This window comes from Stegodyphus dumicola, chromosome 6 (assembly GCF_044657685.1).
Source record: "Stegodyphus dumicola isolate Sdum_Otavi_A_Nest chromosome 6, ASM4465768v1".
In the NCBI taxonomy this organism is placed as follows: Eukaryota; Metazoa; Arthropoda; class Arachnida; order Araneae; family Eresidae; genus Stegodyphus; species Stegodyphus dumicola.
In genome coordinates this window covers 147,141,592-147,163,528 of record NC_140773.1, presented here as the reverse complement: position 1 = coordinate 147,163,528, position 21,937 = coordinate 147,141,592, and the positions used below count along the sequence as shown (strand labels likewise).

The following is a 21,937-nucleotide window of genomic DNA, read 5'->3' as shown; positions in this document are numbered from 1 at the left end:
CAAATGATGACAGTATTTAAATTAGATGATTAAAAGTAATACTTAGAATAAAATTTAGTTACTGATCTAAACGAAAAGGAACCAGGAAAAATTTTACTCATGCACTCATTACGCTCGTTTAACGTGATTTTCCTACTCGTAATTTGTCTCTACTTCCAAACAAATTTTGAAGGCTTAAGAAAATTGCCTGATAGATCACATTAGTATTAACAAAATGACAGAAATGAATGTATGTTAAAAAGCTAAGCTTAATTAATAAGAAGTACATTAATTTCCACTTTAAAAATCAATATTCAAACTTTGAAGTTATGTGTAAGTTCATACTCTCTTTCAGACTTAGCTCAAATTCCAGCTTCACAATATGTTTTATCTTTATGTATGAATATTTGCATTGTGATACGAAATATTATATATAAAATAATCAAATAAATAAATACTTGACATTTATTTTTTAATTTTAAATTTTACCTAATTTATCAAGTTTTTAATACTATTTTTTAAAGTTTAATAGCTCATGCAATTAGGTAGCAACAAAAGTTAAGCGAAATTTACGTTCGTTGTATTATGCAAAGCATATTGTTCAATAGGAATCATAAATGCATTTAATTCTTTACCGATTATTTTTCTAAATTTTTAAAAAGCTATATCATTATTTATATTAATGCTGAGGTTCAGAAAGAAAAGTCTGAATTTTTAAATTTCTTTCGTATACTTTTAGAAAATGTATTCTAGTTTGCATTTAAGTATGTTGTAACAATATTTACTCGGCACAAAATGCGAAATAAATGTCAAATTTTATTTGGTATGTAAAAACGAAATTATGGCATAATACCTTTCTATACAAATTAAATATTATGTTCACAATTATTAATTATTCAGTTTTAAATTATAATTTCATTGAAAAATAATTAAATTTCAATACAAATATAAGATTATTTACATGCGCGCTTATATAAACTAAATTTAAACCTATAAGATGAAAACTTAAATACCTAAAAGTGTGCTTACCTTTACTGTAGATAAGTTCCATAAATAAACAAATGAAGATAAGCATTTGTTTATTAATATTCCGGTTTCCATCAATGAAGGAGCTGACACATTTGTACGTGAACATTTTACAAAACTGGAATACAACGATCATCTATGGCGAAATATGACACCTTTGCCTTCAAAACTTAGATTTTTTCTGCACTTCGAATATTCATATATGTGACAGTAAAGGTAAATGAGGAGTTCACTAGGTTAATGTAAAGCATTAGATGAAGTCGTTCAGCATAAACACATCATAATAGTCTGTACAGTAGTGATGCTCAACTATAAAATAGTGCTAGCATTAAAAACATTGTAACGATACTCGAACAACTAGCGCCACATATAGGTGAACATTGACATTACAAACACGTATAAAAATTATCAAAGTAATCTGTAGGAAATATAATGTTGTAAATTAAGTAATTAATTGTAAAATCATTCATTCTTTCATTGAAGATAATCTTCAGGTATCAAAATTAGTTCTTTGAATGTCTTGTAATGTTATCAGAGTTATAAAAAACAGAAAAAGAACTGTACTGAAGACAATATAAGATTACTAAGAAATAGTTTATAAGTAACAATTTATTTTGCAATAAATGTTATTTCAGTATTCGGTAATGCCATATATAAAAATGCAGATTCTATAAAGCGATCTTACTCTAATTACCGTGTACTATAATCTTGATTTTCTTAAGCAAACTCTCTCCAACACCATTATCAGCAATACACGAATATTCTCCATCATCATCTTCTTTGAGAGGGCTGAAAATGAGTGATCCGTTTTCAAGGTGCCCTCGAGCAGACCACTCGAGAAAAGAAGTTCCTATTATTAAAATGAAATACTAAGTAAAAGATATGCAATCAAATTACAAATTAATAACTTGTAATATATATAATAATTTACATGAAATAGTATTAGTATAATTATTAAAGTTTTGTGAGCCTTCGTTATTATCATACATTCAGGTCATATATTATGTTCAAGTTCACATCCTTGCGAATTCTTTATTTCTTCAAATCAAAAGTTTCCAGTCGTTAGCCATTCAGCTTCCTACGGGACCATGTGAATGAAACAGGAACACATTGTGGAGTTTATTTCACTATACCACTTTCATTTTAGGCGTTATTATAGTTAAAATAATTATCACATCGCATAATATTTTTATCAAGAGGAATGATGATTATGATTAATTTCTTATCAATTCGTAAAAAATGAATAATTGTTCCAGTACATATCGATGTCAAGCGGCTGAAACATTTGACAGTGTTTGTGCACTTAACTGAAAACAGTGAAGGTTGGCCAGCGCTCTATAACAAAAAAAATCGACGCACCAAAGAAGGAATCATCCGATTGCTTTGAAATATCGTATGCGTAAATGATTTGACAAAATATGCAAAAGATTAAAATTTGGTGTCTAATGAATGAATAGTGCGATCTCCAGCCCATCGGAGCTGCGCATCAAGCAAATATATATAAGGAGCTGTTCTTGAATTGTTAAAAATAGCTCCCACTACTCACTTGGCCCAGTGCTTAATTCCTCGCTAACTGATGCCTCTCTCTCATTTTGACTGCAGCTGCCATTGATGATACTTTCCTCTCGACTACTACTGATATGTCTAATAATTTCTATTACAATTGTTATTTACTGAGTTTAACTCATGACTTCGATCTCGCCTTCGGGTGTGGTGTATTTATCAATACGCCTCTTATTTATTATTTATATTTTCTAATGGCCTATGGTATAACATTTAACTACTGGTCAGAACTCTTAGAAGTTGATGCCAGAAGCATAGATACGATCCCATATCTTAGATCTGTTGTTAAAAATTTATGTTTCATTGCGATTTAGGATATCTTTCAACAACTGAAAAAATTACCTCACCGCAGGATTTGAGCTCATTACGAGCAACTGTCAGTGTTTGAAAGAGATCTTGTCATTGGATTGAAAGAGGCAGGTTGGGTAAATCGGAGAATCGATCAACATATGAGTTGAAGCTATGCGGCGATTAGAAGATAATGGCAAGAATGGGTGGACTATGACAGATTTCTGCGTCGTGATGTTAGCGATCGACTTATATAAATACAACAGATCGGGCCACAACAGATCGGGAGGATAAAGTAATTGTCAGATCAGCTGTCGCAGCACCGGATTCGTCGCTATCAATCATCAGAAGTGCAACCTGCACACGAGTGTCCACCATGACCATTCACAGACAGCTGATAGATCAAAATCTATGTTCACATCGACCGTTAAGCCACCTGTCACTCACGCCTGCACACTGTCGAGCCAGATTACAGAGGTGCTTGGCTCGATCAGGCTGGAATGATGCTGACTGGAGTGTATAGTCTTTAGCGACGAATCGCGCTTCGAACTGTATCGTGACGATGGGATCAAATTGGGGGCCTCGAATCTTAAAAATTCTCTATTCTACAGTCGTAGAGAAGATAATTACTTATGGAGCGGTAATCTGGGCCTGCCCGATGACGGCCAGAAAAGCCAAAGTGCTAAACAGCATTCAGAGACCTTTTGTTCTTGCTTTAACTAGGGCGTATCGAACGACTTCAACAGCAGCCGCACCAGTCCTAGCAAAGCTAATACCACTTCCAATTAAAGCAATGCAGGAGGCTGCAATTGACTCGGTTTTCCTACTGTAAATGTGTAGACTTTCGGGGACGTCACTTATGACGTCGCCGAAATCCGTACCAAGACTCAGCTCTCGCACCAAAAGTAGACGGCCTAGGAGTAATCATATTTACAGACGGGTCCAAATTAGATGGAAAAGTGTGGTGCGCTTTTGTAGCATATAATAAAGGAGATGTACTAGCAACCTGGAAAGGACATATGAACCCTGGAAACATAGTGTTCCAGGCGGACACGCTGAAACCAGGGTAATGAAAAAGCAGGAGGCAAAGAAGGCCGCCCAAAATCCGGACGCAGAAGAAGTTTCGATTTTGCTGCCGTAATCGCACCTTAAAAGGAAAGCGCAGGGAAACAGCCCTAAGCCTGTGGCTGGAGGAATGGGGTGCAATCCAACAAGACCGGAGAACTGATGACTTTATACATAGAGTACGACAGACCGGCTTATCTCCGCTTCTTACCTCACGCGCTTCATAACGGGTCATGGACCCTTCCCGTTTTATTTCAAAGACAGAGGCATGTCTACCACCAATATCTGTGTCGGCGGCAATGAAAGGTCGCGCGATCATTATATTGTGGAATTCCCTTTAACACAGAAATGGCACATTAATTTCCGTGCTTCTGAGGTCCCATTCAAGCGCTTTCTAATAAAGCAACCAGCATTTACAAAGAAAATTAAATGTATAATGGATAAACTCGAAGCGCTTGGACAAGAGCTGTGTCAAACATAATAATGTCTAAGAAGCTCCAAATAGTGAGCTATGTGCAGTTATGTGCAGCTAAATATTTGCTTAGTCTATTTTTATGTGCCTGGTAACACTCCATATGTACTGATTGACGTTCTGTTTTTGTCTTTTTGTGCTAATTCACAAAAAGTCATGTTTCTGTATGCAATGTTGTGTAGGCCATGTAAGGTTGTTAATATTATACAGCAGTACGTTATGATTTAAAATGTATTCGTAGTGTACGAGACGTCATGCAGAGAATGCCATATGGCAAAGTATTTAATAATAATATGCAAATTTGTGTAGGTTATGTAACTCTGTATATTTTAACGGTTGTAAATACGTTATATCATGATGTTAAGTTGCCAAGCTATGTCTTTGTGCTACGCTATGTCATGTCGCTATGCTATGCAAAGTTATGTGTATGCTATACTATGTTCAATCACTTTTGTCTACGCTATGCTATGCCCAAATGCTGTACAGGTCACGTTATGCTATTTATTTATTTATTTTTTTTGTTATAAAAATGTTTTGTCAAAATGTATGCCTCCATGCTATGGTCATATGCAAGGCTATGTTCTATATGCCGTGTAGGCGGCTATATGACGCTGTGTATTTTATGTTGTAAATCTGTGACGTCAATATGTTATGTCGCAATAATATGTATGCAATGTCTATGAGATGCTATGGTATGTCGCTACGCTATATCCACCTTTCATGTAGTTAAGTTACGTTGTGAATTAATGCTGTAAATATGTAATCCTTATTCTATGTCATGTCATATCATGTTGCAATGCTGTGTCATGTTATGTCTACGCTACGCTATGATATGTCACCCTGCAGTGTCCATCTGTCGCATAGGTCATGCCACACTGTGAATTGTATGTTGTAAATAAGTAACCTCAATATGTTATGTCGCTATGTCTTCTCTATGCTTAACTATGTTATGTCGCTATACTATGTCCACCTGTCGTGTAAGTCACATTACGTCGTGTATTTAGTGTTGTAAATATGTTATGTCGCTATGGAATGACTATATTCTATACTATGTCACAATACTGTACTATGTCTAAATGGTATGCCATGTTATGTCTGAGATATGTTATGTCGCCATGCAATGTCCACCTGTCATGTAGGTAATACAACGCTATGTTGTAAACATGTTATGCTCTAGATGAAACGGGTCCCGGACTATAGCTGATTAGTCTTTGAAAGCCGTCCGGCCCCCCTGTCACCTGTGTCTTGACGATCATCGAAAACGTGTCTGGAGACGCCCAAAGCAGCGTGCCGATCCTGCCGATTGAGGGCCTGCCTGCACACAGGCCCTCAATCAGGAGTTATAGTCTGGGGTGCCATTTGCCTTGATAGCCGGATCCCTTTGGTCGTCATTAGAGGCACACTTACAGCACAGCAGTACGTCGACGGCGTTCTGAGACCTGTTTTGCTACCGTTCCTTTTGCAGTATTCTGGCCTTATTTTTCAGCAAGATAATGCCAGACCACATACAGCACGTGCTGCTGTGAACTGTCTTACAGCGTGTTAAACACTTCCTTGGCCAGCCAGATCGCCAGATCTCTCTTCCATCGAGGGTATTTGGGATATGATGGGAAGGCGACTGCATCTACCAGGTAATGTTGATGACCGAGCCCGACAACTAAAGCAAATTTGGCAAGAAATACCGCAGGAGACCATCCCGGAGCTTTATCTGTCTGTGCTAGATTTCATAGAAGCTAGAGGTGGGTCAACACCTAATCGAGTTCGTTATTTTGTAACTATGTAACTCTGAAATAAATCATTCAATTTGTCTGAAATTTTAATCATTTGCTATTCTGTAGATAAATATGAATTGCGAAAAAAAGTGTATATGTACCTTTCCAAATTTTATTAATTGCAAAGTTAAAATAAGTACTATTCAACAATTAAAGCAATAAAACTAGCAAATCTGAAAGTTAATCAAAAATGTATGCCTGTATTTTCAAACACCATTAGTTTCGAAAAAATAAAACCAATTTAACTGTTCCTTTCATTAGTTCAAACCGAAGCGAGCTTTACCTTATGCTCGTTAACGCGCATTCCGAGATAATGATGAAGATTAAGGTAATTAGCAAATCTGAATCCATTACTTAATAATTCACTATTCATTTAGTTATTAAGTAATACAAAATTTTTAATGCAGAAAAAGCCTTTAATCTGTGTAATCTATACGAAGCCAAACAACGTCTAATCTGTGCGAAGCCAAAGAAATTTTCATACAAATTCCTAGCATGAAACGTTTGCAGGAGCACCTGTTCGAAACTACCGACGGTTTTTGTCATTTAAGAGTTAATGAAATAAGGTCTTCTAACAACTGAAATGAACGGAATAAAATAAACTGTGTCTAATTGTGTCTGTCTTATTTATTCGATTAATTAACTGGCATTCTTAAAATACTTAAATATTTTAGACAACAGGCATTTCATAAGATGCTTAGGTATTTTAGACAAGTACAATTATATTAAGTTTTTAAATGCTGAAATAAGTCAGAAAGGTTTACAGAAATTCTTAAATAATGTGATAATATACAAGGAAAAATGTAATTTAAAACACATAATCTCTCATAATTTAAATTTTTTTTATCATTAGAAATAGAAATATACTTCTGATATATTTGCATCAAAGTCATAATTTTCTTTAAATCAGCATTACCCGCTTTAGTCCACCGAATATCTGGTTTCGGGGATCCATCCGCAAAGCAAATGGCTCTTAATACTTGACCCACTACTGCTTCTGCGTCAGTTGGTTCAATAACCCATGATGGTGCAGCTAAAACAAAAAGAAGTAGTAAATAATTATTTCAAATCTCTGATTAATCATTATCATTGTATCAGGAACATAACATTAGTATCTTTATAGCAAAATGTTTATAAAATAATTTCCTACATTTGAAAATTCATGAGTTACTATAATAACTACTGTTTAGCAACTTTCAGTTTTGGATGTATTAATATATACTACCATTCATTTCTTGCTCAAACCTGGACTCAACTTATGTTTCATTAATACCGCATTTCTAGTAAGCCTTATAAAACAATACATGATATAATTTAATTTTCGTCGACTACTACAATAGTAAGTACTGTTTCTGCGTGTTACGATGAGTAAATACGATTTATTAATATTATGGTGCATATGTATGTAATATTTTGGCAGTCGAGCACATAAGTGAAGCTTGGCAATCTGGTCACCTCAGAATTCTGAACATTGTTGTGGCTAAGTGTAAAGCGGCATCCAATGATGACACAAAAGGATTTAAATTTATAGCTCCATATCTCTATTCAATTCAAACAGCAGATCTATCTTCTTTACTAAGATAAGATTAACTTTAAGGTTATTACGTTATATTATTCGGACAAAGGGTGGCAGATGAGAAGATCAGTAGTATAGATCTTAACAGCAGAAGGAGAAAGCAGTCTCTCTCTCTGACGCAAAGTGGCGCGGATTCTTTGTTTATAGGAGCGGTTACGTAATATGCTCGAATTTTCTCGAAAGTACTGCTCTAGGGGGAAGATCCTGAAATTGCGGAAAGTTAATTAAAGGTTGCTGGTTCGCATAGAGCAAAGCCATCGTGTTTTTTTTTATATTTTACATATATATATATATATATATATATATATTATTCCCATAATGCTATGACTAAAATCACATTAAAAACGTTGAAGAAAGAATAGTTTCATCCATATGCAACTGATATTGAAATTGCAGCTTTATGGGATCATTCCAGACCAACATTAGAATTGATACAACATTTTCATTTGGAATAGGTTTTAGCTTCACCGTTAAATAGTTACATTGTATGAAATTTTTCCTTTTGAGTAGCGATAGCTTTTCTTTAAGAATAGTATTTTAGAAATATGAGTAAGAGATTTGTTTGAAAATTTAATTATTCTGCTTTGTTTATTTTAATGCCTCTCCTTAAACCTTTAGATACTTTTCTAATTAAAGCACATTCCAAATGCATAATTACCACTTCTATATCCACGTGCTTTTCTATAAATTGCATGATTAATTAGGAGATTAAACTACTGCGAGATTTATTACAAATTCATCGTTTCTACGAATTTTAAATAATTTAACACATTTTTCTGGATTTGAGTGTCACGGCACTGTTATTCCTATTCTTAGTATTTGAAATGGATAAACGAGCCTGCAGATATTATGTCCAATAATAAATCATTACTGCCCAAAATATTGGGTTTTCAACATATAGCAGGCAGCAACACTAGTCAAGTAATCAAAACGTAACACTGAAATTTCAGTTGGACAAAAATATATAAAATATTAAGTTGTAAATATAGCGTAATACATACCTGTTACAGTAAGTGAAGAAGAATAGGAATCCTTTCCTTCTGAGTTAGATACAACACATGTGTAATTACCAGCAGCAGCATGAGTAACAGGGTTTACTAATAAAGTCGATAAAAATTTACTAGTTTGAATTGTTATTTCTCCACCATTCTCGATTTCTTTACCATCTTTAAACCATCTAAAGACGTAAGGAGGTTGACCGCGTCTTAACATGCAAGTAACACTTGTTTTCTCATTAACCTCTAACTTCGTTGGGAACTGAAACTTCTGGATTTTCGGGGCATCTGAAAAAAATTTAAATATTTAACTAATATGAAGAATTCAGTTACTTTTGATATTATCGTATTATATGATCTATCAAAGCAATAAGCATTCCGCTGGAAGAATTTAACAACTGAGTATCTGAATTTTGTTCGCTGTAGCCCAGTTAAGTCTTAACTGAATTGTCCCACATAGAATCAAGAATTCAGTTACTTTTGATATTATCGTATTATATGATCTATCAAAGCAATAAGCATTCCGCTGGAAGAATTTAACAACTGAGTATCTGAATTTTGTTCGCTGTAGCCCAGTTAAGTCTTAACTGAATTGTCCCACATAGAATCAAGAATTCAGTTACTTTTGATATTATCGTATTATATGATCTATCAAAGCAATAAGCATTCCGCTGGAAGAATTTAACAACTGAGTATCTGAATTTTGTTCGCTGTAGCCCAGTTAAGTCTTAACTGAATTGTCCCACATAGAATCAAGAATTCAGTTACTTTTGATATTATCGTATTATATGATCTATCAAAGCAATAAGCATTCCGCTGGAAGAATTTAACAACTGAGTATCTGAATTTTGTTCGCTGTAGCCCAGTTAAGTCTTAACTGAATTGTCCCACATAGAATCAAGAATTCAGTTACTTTGGATATTATCGTATTATATGATCTATCAAAGCAATAAGCATTCCGCTGGAAGAATTTAACAACTGAGTATCTGAATTTTGTTCGCTGTAGCCCAGTTAAGTCTTAACTGAATTGTCCCACATAGAATCAAGAAATGGTTAACAATTGGCCACCAGAGACTACCGCTATTGCATTATAGTTGAGTACATGTTTATTCAATACTAAACAGTGAAAATTTTAGTACCTGTAACTCAAAGGAAATTTTAAAACAACTAAAAACATCAGAGTTATCCTTCTAAAGATAATTTTGAAAGCATCAGAGAAGTAATAGTCAGAATACTAAATACTTCTAGAACGGTGTTTCTTAAGTTGTAGATCATGACCCCAAATGGAGTCGCAAATCGAAATGTTGGAATCTCGAAAATTTAATCCAGATACATGAATTTAAAGAAATATAATTCACAGTACTTTTATTATACTTAATTTAATATATTACATTTTTCGTACAACGCAATTATAATATCGTAATACTGGTTAAGTTAAACTGTAAATTATATTTACACATTGAAAATTTAATCCAGATACATGAATTTAAAGAAATATAATTCACAGTACTTTTATTATACTTAATTTAATATATTACATTTTTCGTACAACGCAATTATAATATCGTAATACTGGTTAAGTTAAACTGTAAATTATATTTACACATTGAAAATTTCTACTAATCGTAACATAACAGCGGGAATGCACTGCAATTTCAACATCAAAATATTCCGCAAACCCACAGTATGTACGCACAGTTACGAAGATTAATTCTATTAAAAAATGAAATTATTGTTGCGTGAGTACGGGTTCGTAATGAATTAAATGCACAAATCCGATGAAAAGTGAATAAAACTTATTCTTATCCCAAGAATAAATACAAAATGCTTAAATTTTCTTCACAGATAATCGTACAATATCGCAATATCTCACAGCAGTTATATTTTAAACTACTAAAACATTTTACAGAACACAATTCAAAGCAGAGAAACGTAATCCGATCTCGCTGCGAATTCGCTACAGTAAACAATAACAGTTTTTTAAACAACTGAATTGAGATGTTTTCCTCCAGCTTTTATAAGCTTTTTAAATGCACGAGAACATTCTCGTATTTTCTCAATTTTTCTGGATCGCAAGAGTTCAATTACGAGGTATGTATTTATTAAAATGTTAAATGCGCGTGCTCCTGTATTTTAATTTTTTCGACGTAGCTTTCTCCTCAAATAAGTCTCGTGCTGCATTGCACGGGAATAGGAAACAATTTTAATTATAAATTCTACTAAAAATAGCTAAATAAATACAAAAACCGTAACATTATTATATTTTTAACGGTGCAAAAATCTATTATCTTTCTGCTCTTTTTCAAAACGGCTTATGGCAATCAAATCTGTACCGTCTTTTAGATGTTCTTGAGAAACTAAACGGTTTTGACTTGTACCTTCAATAAAAAAATAGCAATACATTTACTTCGCTAAAATTGAAGGTTTTATTAAAACAATCAACGTTTGGCAGAATAGTGGAAAATGATTTATTCGAACAATACATTTACTTCGATAGAAATGAAGGCTTTATTAAAACAATCAATGTGTGACAGAATACGGTACAAAATGATTCATTCGAAATGTTTTCTATTATTAAAACTTCTATAACTGAAAACGAACTGTAAAACTTTAATTTCAAAATCATTATAGATCACTTAAAAACTCTAGAAGCACAGTTTTGTCAATATTTTATCTAGAATTTTGATTTAAAGAAGTTATTTTGTATTCAAAAAACATTTTTGATTGACACTGAAGAGATAAATCGCCTGCCGTATTTTTGAGCCAAAGAGGAATTTTTTGAGCTATCGAGTGACTCAAAATTTGAGTTTCCACTAAGTCCTCGGCTGAATTCTGTATTGAAGCTAGAACTGAACTTCCGATAATTTATGAAAAGGTATTAAATAATACCCTGCCATTTAGCACTACATAGTTATGCGAAATGATTTTTTAGCTTTAACTTTTATTAAATCCAAATATCACTCATCGCTGAAAAACGTTGAAAATGCTTTATGTCTACCAGGTGTCAGATATTGCACTATAGTTTAATTTGTTAGGCATAACGCACCATGATTTAATTTGCAGGAAAAAACAAGCATATCCGTTTAATTAAAACCGGAGTTTTATTTCATTAGCTTTGTATACTGGAAGTAAATAGTGAAACTACTTTTCATATATATATATATATTGTTTACCAAAGAATAAATTATTGGTGATTAAATATTTATTTTTATATCTTTATTTTGTATTTAATGTATGGAGTAGAGAACAAACCACGATGACAAGAAGAAATCGGGAATAATACTTTTCTAAAAGAAGCTAAAAAACTAATTAAATTTACAGTCAAAAAATATTTTTAAAACGTTATATGAGAGTATTTTTATATTTTCTATGCTAAGAGAAAGAGAGGATAAGAAATCTAATAAAGTCCCTTTTAGGGTCGTAAGGTGAGGAAAAGACACAAACCACCAATTTAAATAAATTCAATTACTTTTTGCATTAGCAGCTTTTAACTATAAAATGCTGACATAATTTAACGCAAGGATTAATTTAATGCAAGGTTTAAATTATTGATTAATATACATCATTTAACATCTAGGCTATAAATATTTATGTAAATTGGAGTAATCATTGATAAATATAATCATTAATAAGTATAATCATTGATAAATATAATCATTGAAAGGAATGAGCCTAATCACTAGGATGCGAAACACTTCTAATATTTCAAATGATAGTTAAATATTGTGAGCCCATCTATACGGAGAGCATGGATGCAATGTAAAGTCCAATCTTCAGAACATAATACAACTACTTATTTTTAACAGTTATTAGTTAAGACATTATTGTTACAAATACAGTTAGAATTGCATAAAATAAAATCAAGTAATACCAGTAAACTACTTTGAATAAATATTTAGTATTTCTTTAATACATGATAGCTGTAAAAATATATATGACATAGGAATGAACAAGATACAAAATTAAACGGAGGTTTAATAGTATATCCTTTATAGTTCAGTTAAAAATAATAAAATATTATTAAACAGGATATAAATTTAAACTATAACGATTGTAAATTTCTAAATCATGATCTACGAATTATGTGCATCATATAATCAATTTACTAATTTAGCAATGGAAACAGAAAAGATAATAATCTCCGATTATTTGTTTACGACTGATTTAATACATTGGGAGAAACAATAAAAATGTTAACCCCATTACCATCAGTTGGCCCGGCACCCCAAGTCTCTAGTTGCGGTCCTTTATAGATATGCTATATAATACTAGGTCTGAGAGAATGAACTTGTTTTTGTCATGTGAGCTTTGCTTTATTACTTTCCCTCATAATATTGACAATTATGAAAATTAAAGCATATAAAACAAATGTTATTAGTTAGTCCTTATTATCTTCAACTTTATGCAATCGCAGATATTTATAGATACGCATATAAGAACAATTAAGAGACATTCCATATGCAGTTGGAACTTTTAATTTAAATTTTACTTTCATATATTGTAAAAAAAGGAATTTTAAGGTTCTGAACAACAATTGAAAAGCAAGGCAAAATGCAGAATGATAAAGACGAAAAGGCTAAAATTATTTTCGATGTTTATAATATATTTTAAAGGGATATATTTATGCAAAAACCTTACTTGGCGAAGTAACTTTATAGCTTTGTTGTAAGATAAGAACAACAGTCTCAGTTTGACTTTAAGGATATTATATAATAAATATATGCCATCTTTATTTTCTGTTGTCTGGGGACGAAAATATCCCCCATTCAATTTTTCGTATTTTATTTCCAAATATACAATGTTATTAAATACAAGTTCACGAATTATTTTACTTGTTTATAACAAAAAATCCGTATTGTTTAAGCGCTGATTTTTTACGTAGATAACACAATTCTAAAGAGTCACTATGATTATAAAAATCATTCATAACTAGAGGATATTTTTGAATGGACTCTAAATCACTTAAAAACAGTGAAATAATCCTAAATTATCCACTCATCATAGACAAGGAGTTTTACTTCAGAATAAGTAAAAACTTGTGTTTAAAATTAAATACATTTAAAAAGGTTTAAAGTTTACATAAAATCTTCGAATAATCCCATTTCATTAAGAAACATTACAAAAGTAGAAGCATGAAACACTTACCTTGTGCAAATGTAGCGATAGAGGCAAGCCTGAAACTGAAGTAAACAGCTATTAAGTGAGATATTTTGTGCATCTCGTACACTGCTTATACCGTTTTATCCGAAATACATGCACTAAAATTTAATTCAGCTGTTCTTGTGTAACATTACTGAATATTCTCCTTGAGATTAGAACCTAAGCTCCAACAAATGTAGTACAATAAGTGCTTCTGAAGTATGAGTTTATTAACAGTAATGTAAGCATTATAGCGTCCATAATCCAGTCAAACATTTTTGTGTGTTACAGCGCCATGTAGTGGTAAATTTTTAAACTAAAACTATCTGCTGTTCATTTTTATTTAATATGTTTTATCACAGTTTTATCTTAGTTTCTAGAGAAGTTTTCATTTTTCATAAGGTTGATACCTCACTGCAGTGGCACTTGTTTTATTTCTTCGCCTTTTATGCGTAGGTATATTAGGGATTAAATCATCAAACAGGGCAAATTGCAGTCTTTTTTCTAAAGTGGAGTAGTGCATTAAACAGATAGAAGCACCTTTTTGAAATTTTAAACAACAATTTCCCAAATATTATGACATGACTATCACGGAATACGCAAAGTATTATACAGGAGATTTCGTATGCTTCAAAATTTCTAAAGTACGTGAACGTAGACGCTTTCTAATGCCATTTAAAAGAGTTTTAAATATAATTTGACAGCAGTTAGAAGCAAAACGTATTCGTAAATGATACTCTTGATAAATTAGAATTCTAAAGATAATCAGATATTGCTCATACATGCTGTCGAATTACGAACAAGAGTAACAGTTTTAAAGCATCTATGAATGGTACTGATATCCTTTCTAATTATTGCTATTTATTAATTAATTATTCTTTTATTATTATTATTTTTATTATTTTTCAGATATAAAATATAGACTAATAGTTTTGTTTTCACGCGTCTTCCTGACATGCGAGCTGGGCTTAACTGAGAGTTGCGGAGTTTCCAAATGTATTTAATTATACACTTTGATCGTAAGTGTATGGATTCTAACTATTTGAAATGCTTACTCTTACACTTAGAAGACAGCCGAGCGACTGATCACCATATCTGAATCTCCCAATACAGTAATATCGAGTAAAGAAAGTTTTAAGTTAGCATTTTTATTAGTTCTTGAATGTAATAAACCTGTACAATACCAAAAATAGCGTCCTTTATTTGGGAGATGAACGATAACAAAGTAAAGCAAAATTTAAGTTTTAAAATATGCGATTTACAGGACAAAGAGCGCATACAAATTTTGGCTCAGTTCCTCAATTTTCGAGAGAAAGTACTGCTAGCAAAGCTGAAGTCGAATTCTAGTAAACCAGAGGCTAGGTTAAAATAGGATCGATAGGGTCAGCAATGACTTAAAAGCTAAAAGCTCTGTCTTAAACTCAAGAATTTGTTGGTGACAGCCGACGAACAAAACGTGACAGTAAAAGGAAAAGTAATAATACAGCAGATTGCTGAACATTAAATTTTTCATATTGTAATTAAATAGTTGTTTGCATATTGATTAGTTATCAAATTGGAAGTGACGCATTTCCTAAAACCAATATTTCGAAATACATAAGGAAACTAAAAAACTGCTTTTAAAAGTAATTAAAGTTGTATGAACAAAGGTTGTAACCAAATGTTATGTGACTTAAATATGAAGAGCCTCGATATTTCGGATCAGGAGCTGCTGGAGGAAATAGTTCATGACATTTGAATTGTGAAGGTTCTTGGATCTCTTCTTTCCCATTAAAGTAGTGTTTTTGATATTGCTCATACATTCATGAGTCTTCTCGTGAACATTACTTCAAATGTGTTTTTCCTAAGTACGCTTTTTAATTCCAAGATATTTTCATATTGATACTTTGTTAAATAGGAGTTCGGATTCAATTAATATTAAACACAAATAAATCATACTAAACACGGATTCTAGAGAATCATTTGAGCATTAGTATTAGTGATTTTACAACACAAAAAACGTTGAAATGTTGTTTTGGAAATGTCTAGTGTGGGCTTCAAGAGAGTACTTAGTGTAGCAAAAAGAACAGAAAACTCCAGATGCATGAAATAATGCTTATTAAAAAACAAATCTTTCCTCTACTTCAGTGAAAGTTTTAGCAAATCATGAAAGTGTATCCTGGTAAACAAGACTTAATCAGAGTAGGAATTTTGACTACTTCAAATGATGAACTACAGGAGACAATTACAAAACTATGTTCAAGACAGAACAGAAACACGCCAAAGAAAAGCTTATAATTAGCAAAACAACAGCTTTCCACTTCCGTTTAAAAATCATATCTTTCTTATTGAATATCCTACATGTAAAGTCGCCCTATTAAGGAATATTATGAATTCACCAAGACTTTATGTCTGAAATAGAATCTTAGAGGACAGAAATGCACATTTTATTAGGAAGAAAAGGTAATTCGGAAATTAGATTTGCATAAAATGCGAGAGATCTGCAAATCATGGACGGAAAGATTGAGCAACTAAATTCTTATAATCAATTGGAGTAGAAAGATATTTATTCTTATTTGAACTTGGAAATACTTAGCCGGTCAATAATATAAGCCTTTCTTAATTACAGCAACTTTCCGATCGTCGAGTTCCTGATCAACCGCTGATATGGATGAGCGAAATGTGGTCGAACAGAAAACGAAAGCGTTAAAAGACTTATAAAGTATCATTATATCTATATGCATTATGTTTATTAAAAATATAGTGAAAAGTATAGTATAACCAGAAGCGGATCACTTTCCCCATGTTGTATAACTTCACTTAGAATCTGAAATCTAGAAACTAGTGATTGCAGTTAAACTCGATTACAGAAATTCATCATATCTGTAAAATTAATTCAATTTAAAATTTAAGTTCAAACTTATCAATAGACTTATCAATAGACTTATCATTCTTCCTTATATTCTGGATAATTCCTTGGTTCATTGTTCGTTAAGTTTTGTTATTTTGAACTACATTCTACATTTAAGATAGTCACTTTAGTGCCCCGAGTCTAAAAATCTTCTCAAGAGGTTGATAGCAGAGGAACAGAAGTGGAAGACCATCGGACCCATCTCTACCTGGGTGATCTCCATCAAAATCGGAGGCAGAACTAGGCAAAGTCATACTGCCGACTGTATAGTGTGCCCAAGTCTTTTGCTAACGACAGGCGAAACGAATTCTTGCTCTGATTTAAGAGGCCTAATTTGATGTTACTCTCAATTAGGTGGGATAATTCATAGCAGCACAACAGATGTTAGTCCCATGCATATTTTCAGACTGTTTGTTCATTACATATTTTTTGTCTTATAAGCCTAAATTTCATACCTTCAAAATTTCCATTATTTTTACCTTACCGGTTTAATGGATGCCGATTACCAGATATTTTACTGTACTCCACATGCCAGCCCGATTATGCTGTGAAAGGAAAAGAATGATTTACCCCCTCCCGCCTGAAAGTATGATGTTTGGAAGTGGATTATACAAAACCTGAACACCATAAAAAATATCTGGTGTAATTTCCCAATCCTTTAGTAAATAATTAGTTCATGACATAACCTTAATACGTATACCCATGTACTTTCGATGAGGCTCGAAGCTATTATTAAAATAACTTTTGTATGCCAATCAGGCATATAAGATTTCCTAAGATGAACTTCGGATTGTGTGGAGCTTCAGTTACATTTCAAATCGCCTTAAACATTATTTTAAAGTCAACATTAAGTAAATCTCCATTCATTTATCATGACAATATCATCGTAACGAGAAATGCAGTGGAGAAACGTGGTTATAACTTAGTTGAAATTTTTACTTCGTTGCAAGAAACTGGTTTAAAACTTAATGCCGAAAAATGCAGACTTGCGACGAAACAGCTTTGGTGTTTATGTTGTAAGCTCTTCAATAAAAATATTGAAATGGATGAATCTCAAACCGTGAGTTTCCGAAATTATCCACCCCCACAACAATGAAAATATCAGCACTAGCATTATCTTTAGATTTATGTTCTTTTTATAGAATATTAGTTAAGGATTTCGCAACTATTGCGAAACCGTTGTTGAATTTGAACCTAAAATATCGAAATTTGTTTGGTCAGCGGAAGGAAATACGGTGCTTGAAAACTTGAAGGCTGCAATAATTGAAGATCTAGAGTTGAATCTTTCTGAGATGGAGGAGAAATTTAAATGACTCGCAGACACATCTAATTTTGCTGCAGTAGTAGTACTTATACTAAAAGATTAGCCAGTCGCATACATTTGTAAAACTCTAAAAGGTACTCAAAAGAGATAACGTCGAGTCGGAAATGCTTGCATTGAAAATAGCAGTTCAGAATTTTAGGATTTATTTTGGTTGACGCGCAGAACAATAGGTGATCACTCGTCATTATTCCTGGAAATAATTATCTCCAAATTGATAAAAATGGACGATAAAACCGCAGGAGCGCAACTTAAAAATCCAGTATACAACAGAGAAGAAAATTGCTTCGCTGATGCACTGTTCCAGAAATAAATCAGATGACAATAAAAAACAAGTGATATATTCAAAGTTAATATCCAAAATTTTCAACTTTTGAGGAAAAACGGTGAACGAATCAAAAGCGGATTTTAAACATATTTATATTATAGAGACATTACGTTATTTCGATGCTGGAGAAATGAAAAATGAGCAATGCCCTCGCCAGCACTTGAATCACGGACCTCTCGAATACGCGTCGAGCGTGCTGACCAATACACCACGAAGGCATGCTAAGAAGGTGGGAGAAATGCCTTATAATATAGTATGTTTGAGTGATCTAGATAATTTTGAGCATTCTCCATAACAAAAATAGAAAAAAGTCAAATGAATAAGAAATAATTGAGAGTCGTTTATTTTATTAAATTTTACAAATAATAATAAAAAATGTAGGTGAGTAATCTCAGCTGTGCTAAGATAAAATATTTTGCACAAAATGCATGACTTGCCATTTAATGTTTGAGAAAGATAATGTGCGAGACAAAGTCGGTTTCTCTCAGTTACAAAAGTTGTTTTTGAAAACTCCAAGGCCCATGGTATTTTTGATGATATTAATTATGCATACACAGCCATGTTCTGAGTGTGCAATAAATTGCGTATTTTAATGCGGTAGCTGGAACTAACCTGATGAGTTCATATCTCGAAAGTTAATTAAATAAACGTACATTCCTTCGAGTAATCATTGACCATTTTCAGAAACGAATATTAAGATTAATATTATTTCATCGAGCTTCTCCAAAGAAATTTCATACGAGATTTGTAAATAAATTTATTTTAAAATACGGTGACCTATTAAAAGCGATTTCTGAGAACAATTCGCAATGTATTACTAAAGTATTTGAAGAATTATGATCCGGCTCTGATATAAAAGATTTAAAGATTTTAAGATTTAAACCATACTCATTTCAAATTGAAGTCTCGTGATTAGCTATCGTTGGTTAATAATTATGGATACCTACAAAAATAAAATGATATTGCTGTATATTTACTTTTTCAGAACTTTCATCCATTACATATTATATCCTTCTTTATCTGTAACTGAGTGAAAGAAATGTAATGTTTCTAACTACTTTGTCTATGCTTAACTGGTTGAACTTGTTCAAACAAAAATAGTTCAACAAGATTAAAAATCTTGTTGAACTATGTAGCGGCTCATTTCTGAGTCTGAATATGTAAATGAAAAGTCCAGAGAAGGGTTAAACTCACCCTTTGTTATCTCAAACTAAAAACACAGATGGCTCCTTTCTCTGGCTTACAGAAATCAAGATAAGAAACGAAGAAACTAATCTAATTCTAACTAAACTGAACTTATTCGAAGCTGTACAAAATTATATGGGTCCGTGACACTTAGCCGACAACCACTTAGCCGAAAAGACGCTTAACCGACAGGACATTTAGCCGACACGGACACTTGGCCGACAGGACATTTAGCCGACACGGACACTTAGCCGACAGGACATTTAGCCGACACGGACATTTAACCGACACGATCACTTAGTCGACAGGACATTCCCCCGACACGGACAGTTAGCTGATAGATCATTTAGCCGACACGGACAGTTAGCCGACAGGACATGTATCCGACAAGGACACTTAGTCGACACATAGAGTTAGCCGACACTGACAGTTAGCCAATAGAACATTTATCCGACAAGGACACTTAGCCGATACATAGAGTTAGCCGTCAGGACATTTAGCTACGGGACATTTCACTGTCAAGGCATTTTGTCAACAGGACATTAAGCCAACAGTGAAGTTTAGCTGACTCGTACCCAATAATTATTTAAAATTACTATCAATTACAAAATTTCTCGACTTCTTCATAAGTTCAAAATTTAAGTACTTTTTTCACCTATCATTAAAATTCATTTTTCGATTCTTAAAGATACCATACGCGCTTTTAATTCTTATGTAATTTAGTGTAGTTTGATATATAGGGTGCTGTTTGGTGTATATTGGCCAAACTGAAAAAGCGTTGAAATTTCTCGTCAGGGAATATGAATTAATAATTAGACTAGTTATATATATTAAGTAAAACGATGACTTTATTTCTGTTAGGGCCAGCAGCGGCCGACCGGTAGTCACTGAGTACTGGTAGTTCGGTCCGAATTTCGAATTACGCAAACAGAATGGCTGCATATATGTTTTCGCGATTTTCCCCATGCGTAAGGTGTATACGAGCCAATTTTCCTCAGAAAGTCCTCCTCGAACGTATCCCTCTCCTTAGGCAGATATTTCTCTGGCTTTGCCGTAATTACATAAACCAAACGTACTTCTGTTAGGTGGCCGCAGGCCCCGAGGCACAAATTCCTAGACCGGAGCCCTCTCCCAGATTAATAAATATACGATTCCTAAAGTGTAAATAGCCTTCTGAGGGTGTAAACAGCATTTCAGAAAAAAAGGTGTTCCAGTGTCGCGAAGAGTAGGGTGAATCACTCTTCTTCCTGACAGGGAAAGGAAATTTCATTAGCGTAAGGAGCGAAACGACTTTATACGGGAAAAAATATAGCATGATGTGTTGGGCAAAGTAGTAATGAAATGTGAAAGTATTAGAAATTTGAACGCATTGGGAAGAGCGAGTCTGCTAAGTGTCCTCGTCGGCTAAATGTCCTGTCGGCTAAGTGCCCGTGTCGGCTAAATGTCCTGTCGGCTAAGTGCCCGTGTCGGCTAAATGTCCTGTCGGCTAAGTGTCTGCGTCGGCTAAATGTTCTGTCGGCTAAATGTCCTGTCGGCTAACTGGTGTCGGTTAAGTGTCTTGCTGGCTAAGTGTCCGTGACCGAAATTATATAACGTAGTTGGCCCTTAATTAAATTAACCGACGAATACCAGCAGGCACGTTTAATACGACCGAGCATAGTTAGCTTTAAACAACGAAGTAGTTTGGCGGCAAGCAGGCGCCACTAAGGACTCCTAAGCTGTTCTGCTGAAGCAATTGAAATCTTCCTTTACATACTCTTTCTACCTCATTTACATGTAACGCAATACTAAAAACTTATTTTCGTAGGGAATGGTAGGTGTGGAACGAGAATAGACAGTAAAGCATGTTTAAAAGTTGTAAGGATCTTAAGTTTTACTAACGTTTATTTTATTTTAAATCTTTACTATCACTTCTTATTTTCTACTTCCGGCCAGAATTATAAGCGTGAAGGAGTTTATGCAAAGTTGTCTGGCGAACGCCAAGTATTTAAGTGTGGCCTTTTTGCCAAGCAGAGGAGAGGAAGCCGTGAGTTCGAAGCAGGCCGCTTACCTTAGAAGTTACGCAGTTGCTACTTTGCCTTCCAGGCCAGAGGTTTTAATCCTCTTGATAAATTAAACGTATTGTAGTGTTCACAGTCTCTGTGCTACATACGCTTTCTGTTATTATAAGGCCAATCTTATTCTAAAGTTAAATTAGAGTTTAGTTTTATTTTGATATCTTTTAAGTTAGACCCCGAGTGGAGGGTCATTGTATTCCGAAGTACGGAAGTCATTGTATATAAAGAAAAAAAATAAAGGGTTTTGTATACCCTTCGTCTGTATCCTGTCTACTTACTAC

At 33.4% G+C, this 21,937-nt stretch overlaps 1 protein-coding gene across 1 annotated transcript; it reads right to left on the bottom strand.

Moving 5' to 3' along the window:
- Window positions 1-1,602: 1,602 nt before the first annotated feature.
- LOC118202385 (cell adhesion molecule Dscam2-like) lies at window positions 1,603-14,124 on the bottom strand. Its single transcript, XM_035374557.2, has 4 exons — window positions 13,882-14,124; window positions 8,743-9,024; window positions 7,082-7,198; window positions 1,603-1,855 (listed from the first exon to the last, which is right to left on the bottom strand). The coding sequence occupies exons 1-4, from the start codon at window positions 13,952-13,954 to the stop codon at window positions 1,692-1,694; spliced, it is 636 nt and encodes a 211-aa protein (XP_035230448.1). The 5' UTR covers window positions 13,955-14,124; the 3' UTR covers window positions 1,603-1,691.
- Between the last annotated feature and the right edge of the window lie 7,813 nt (window positions 14,125-21,937).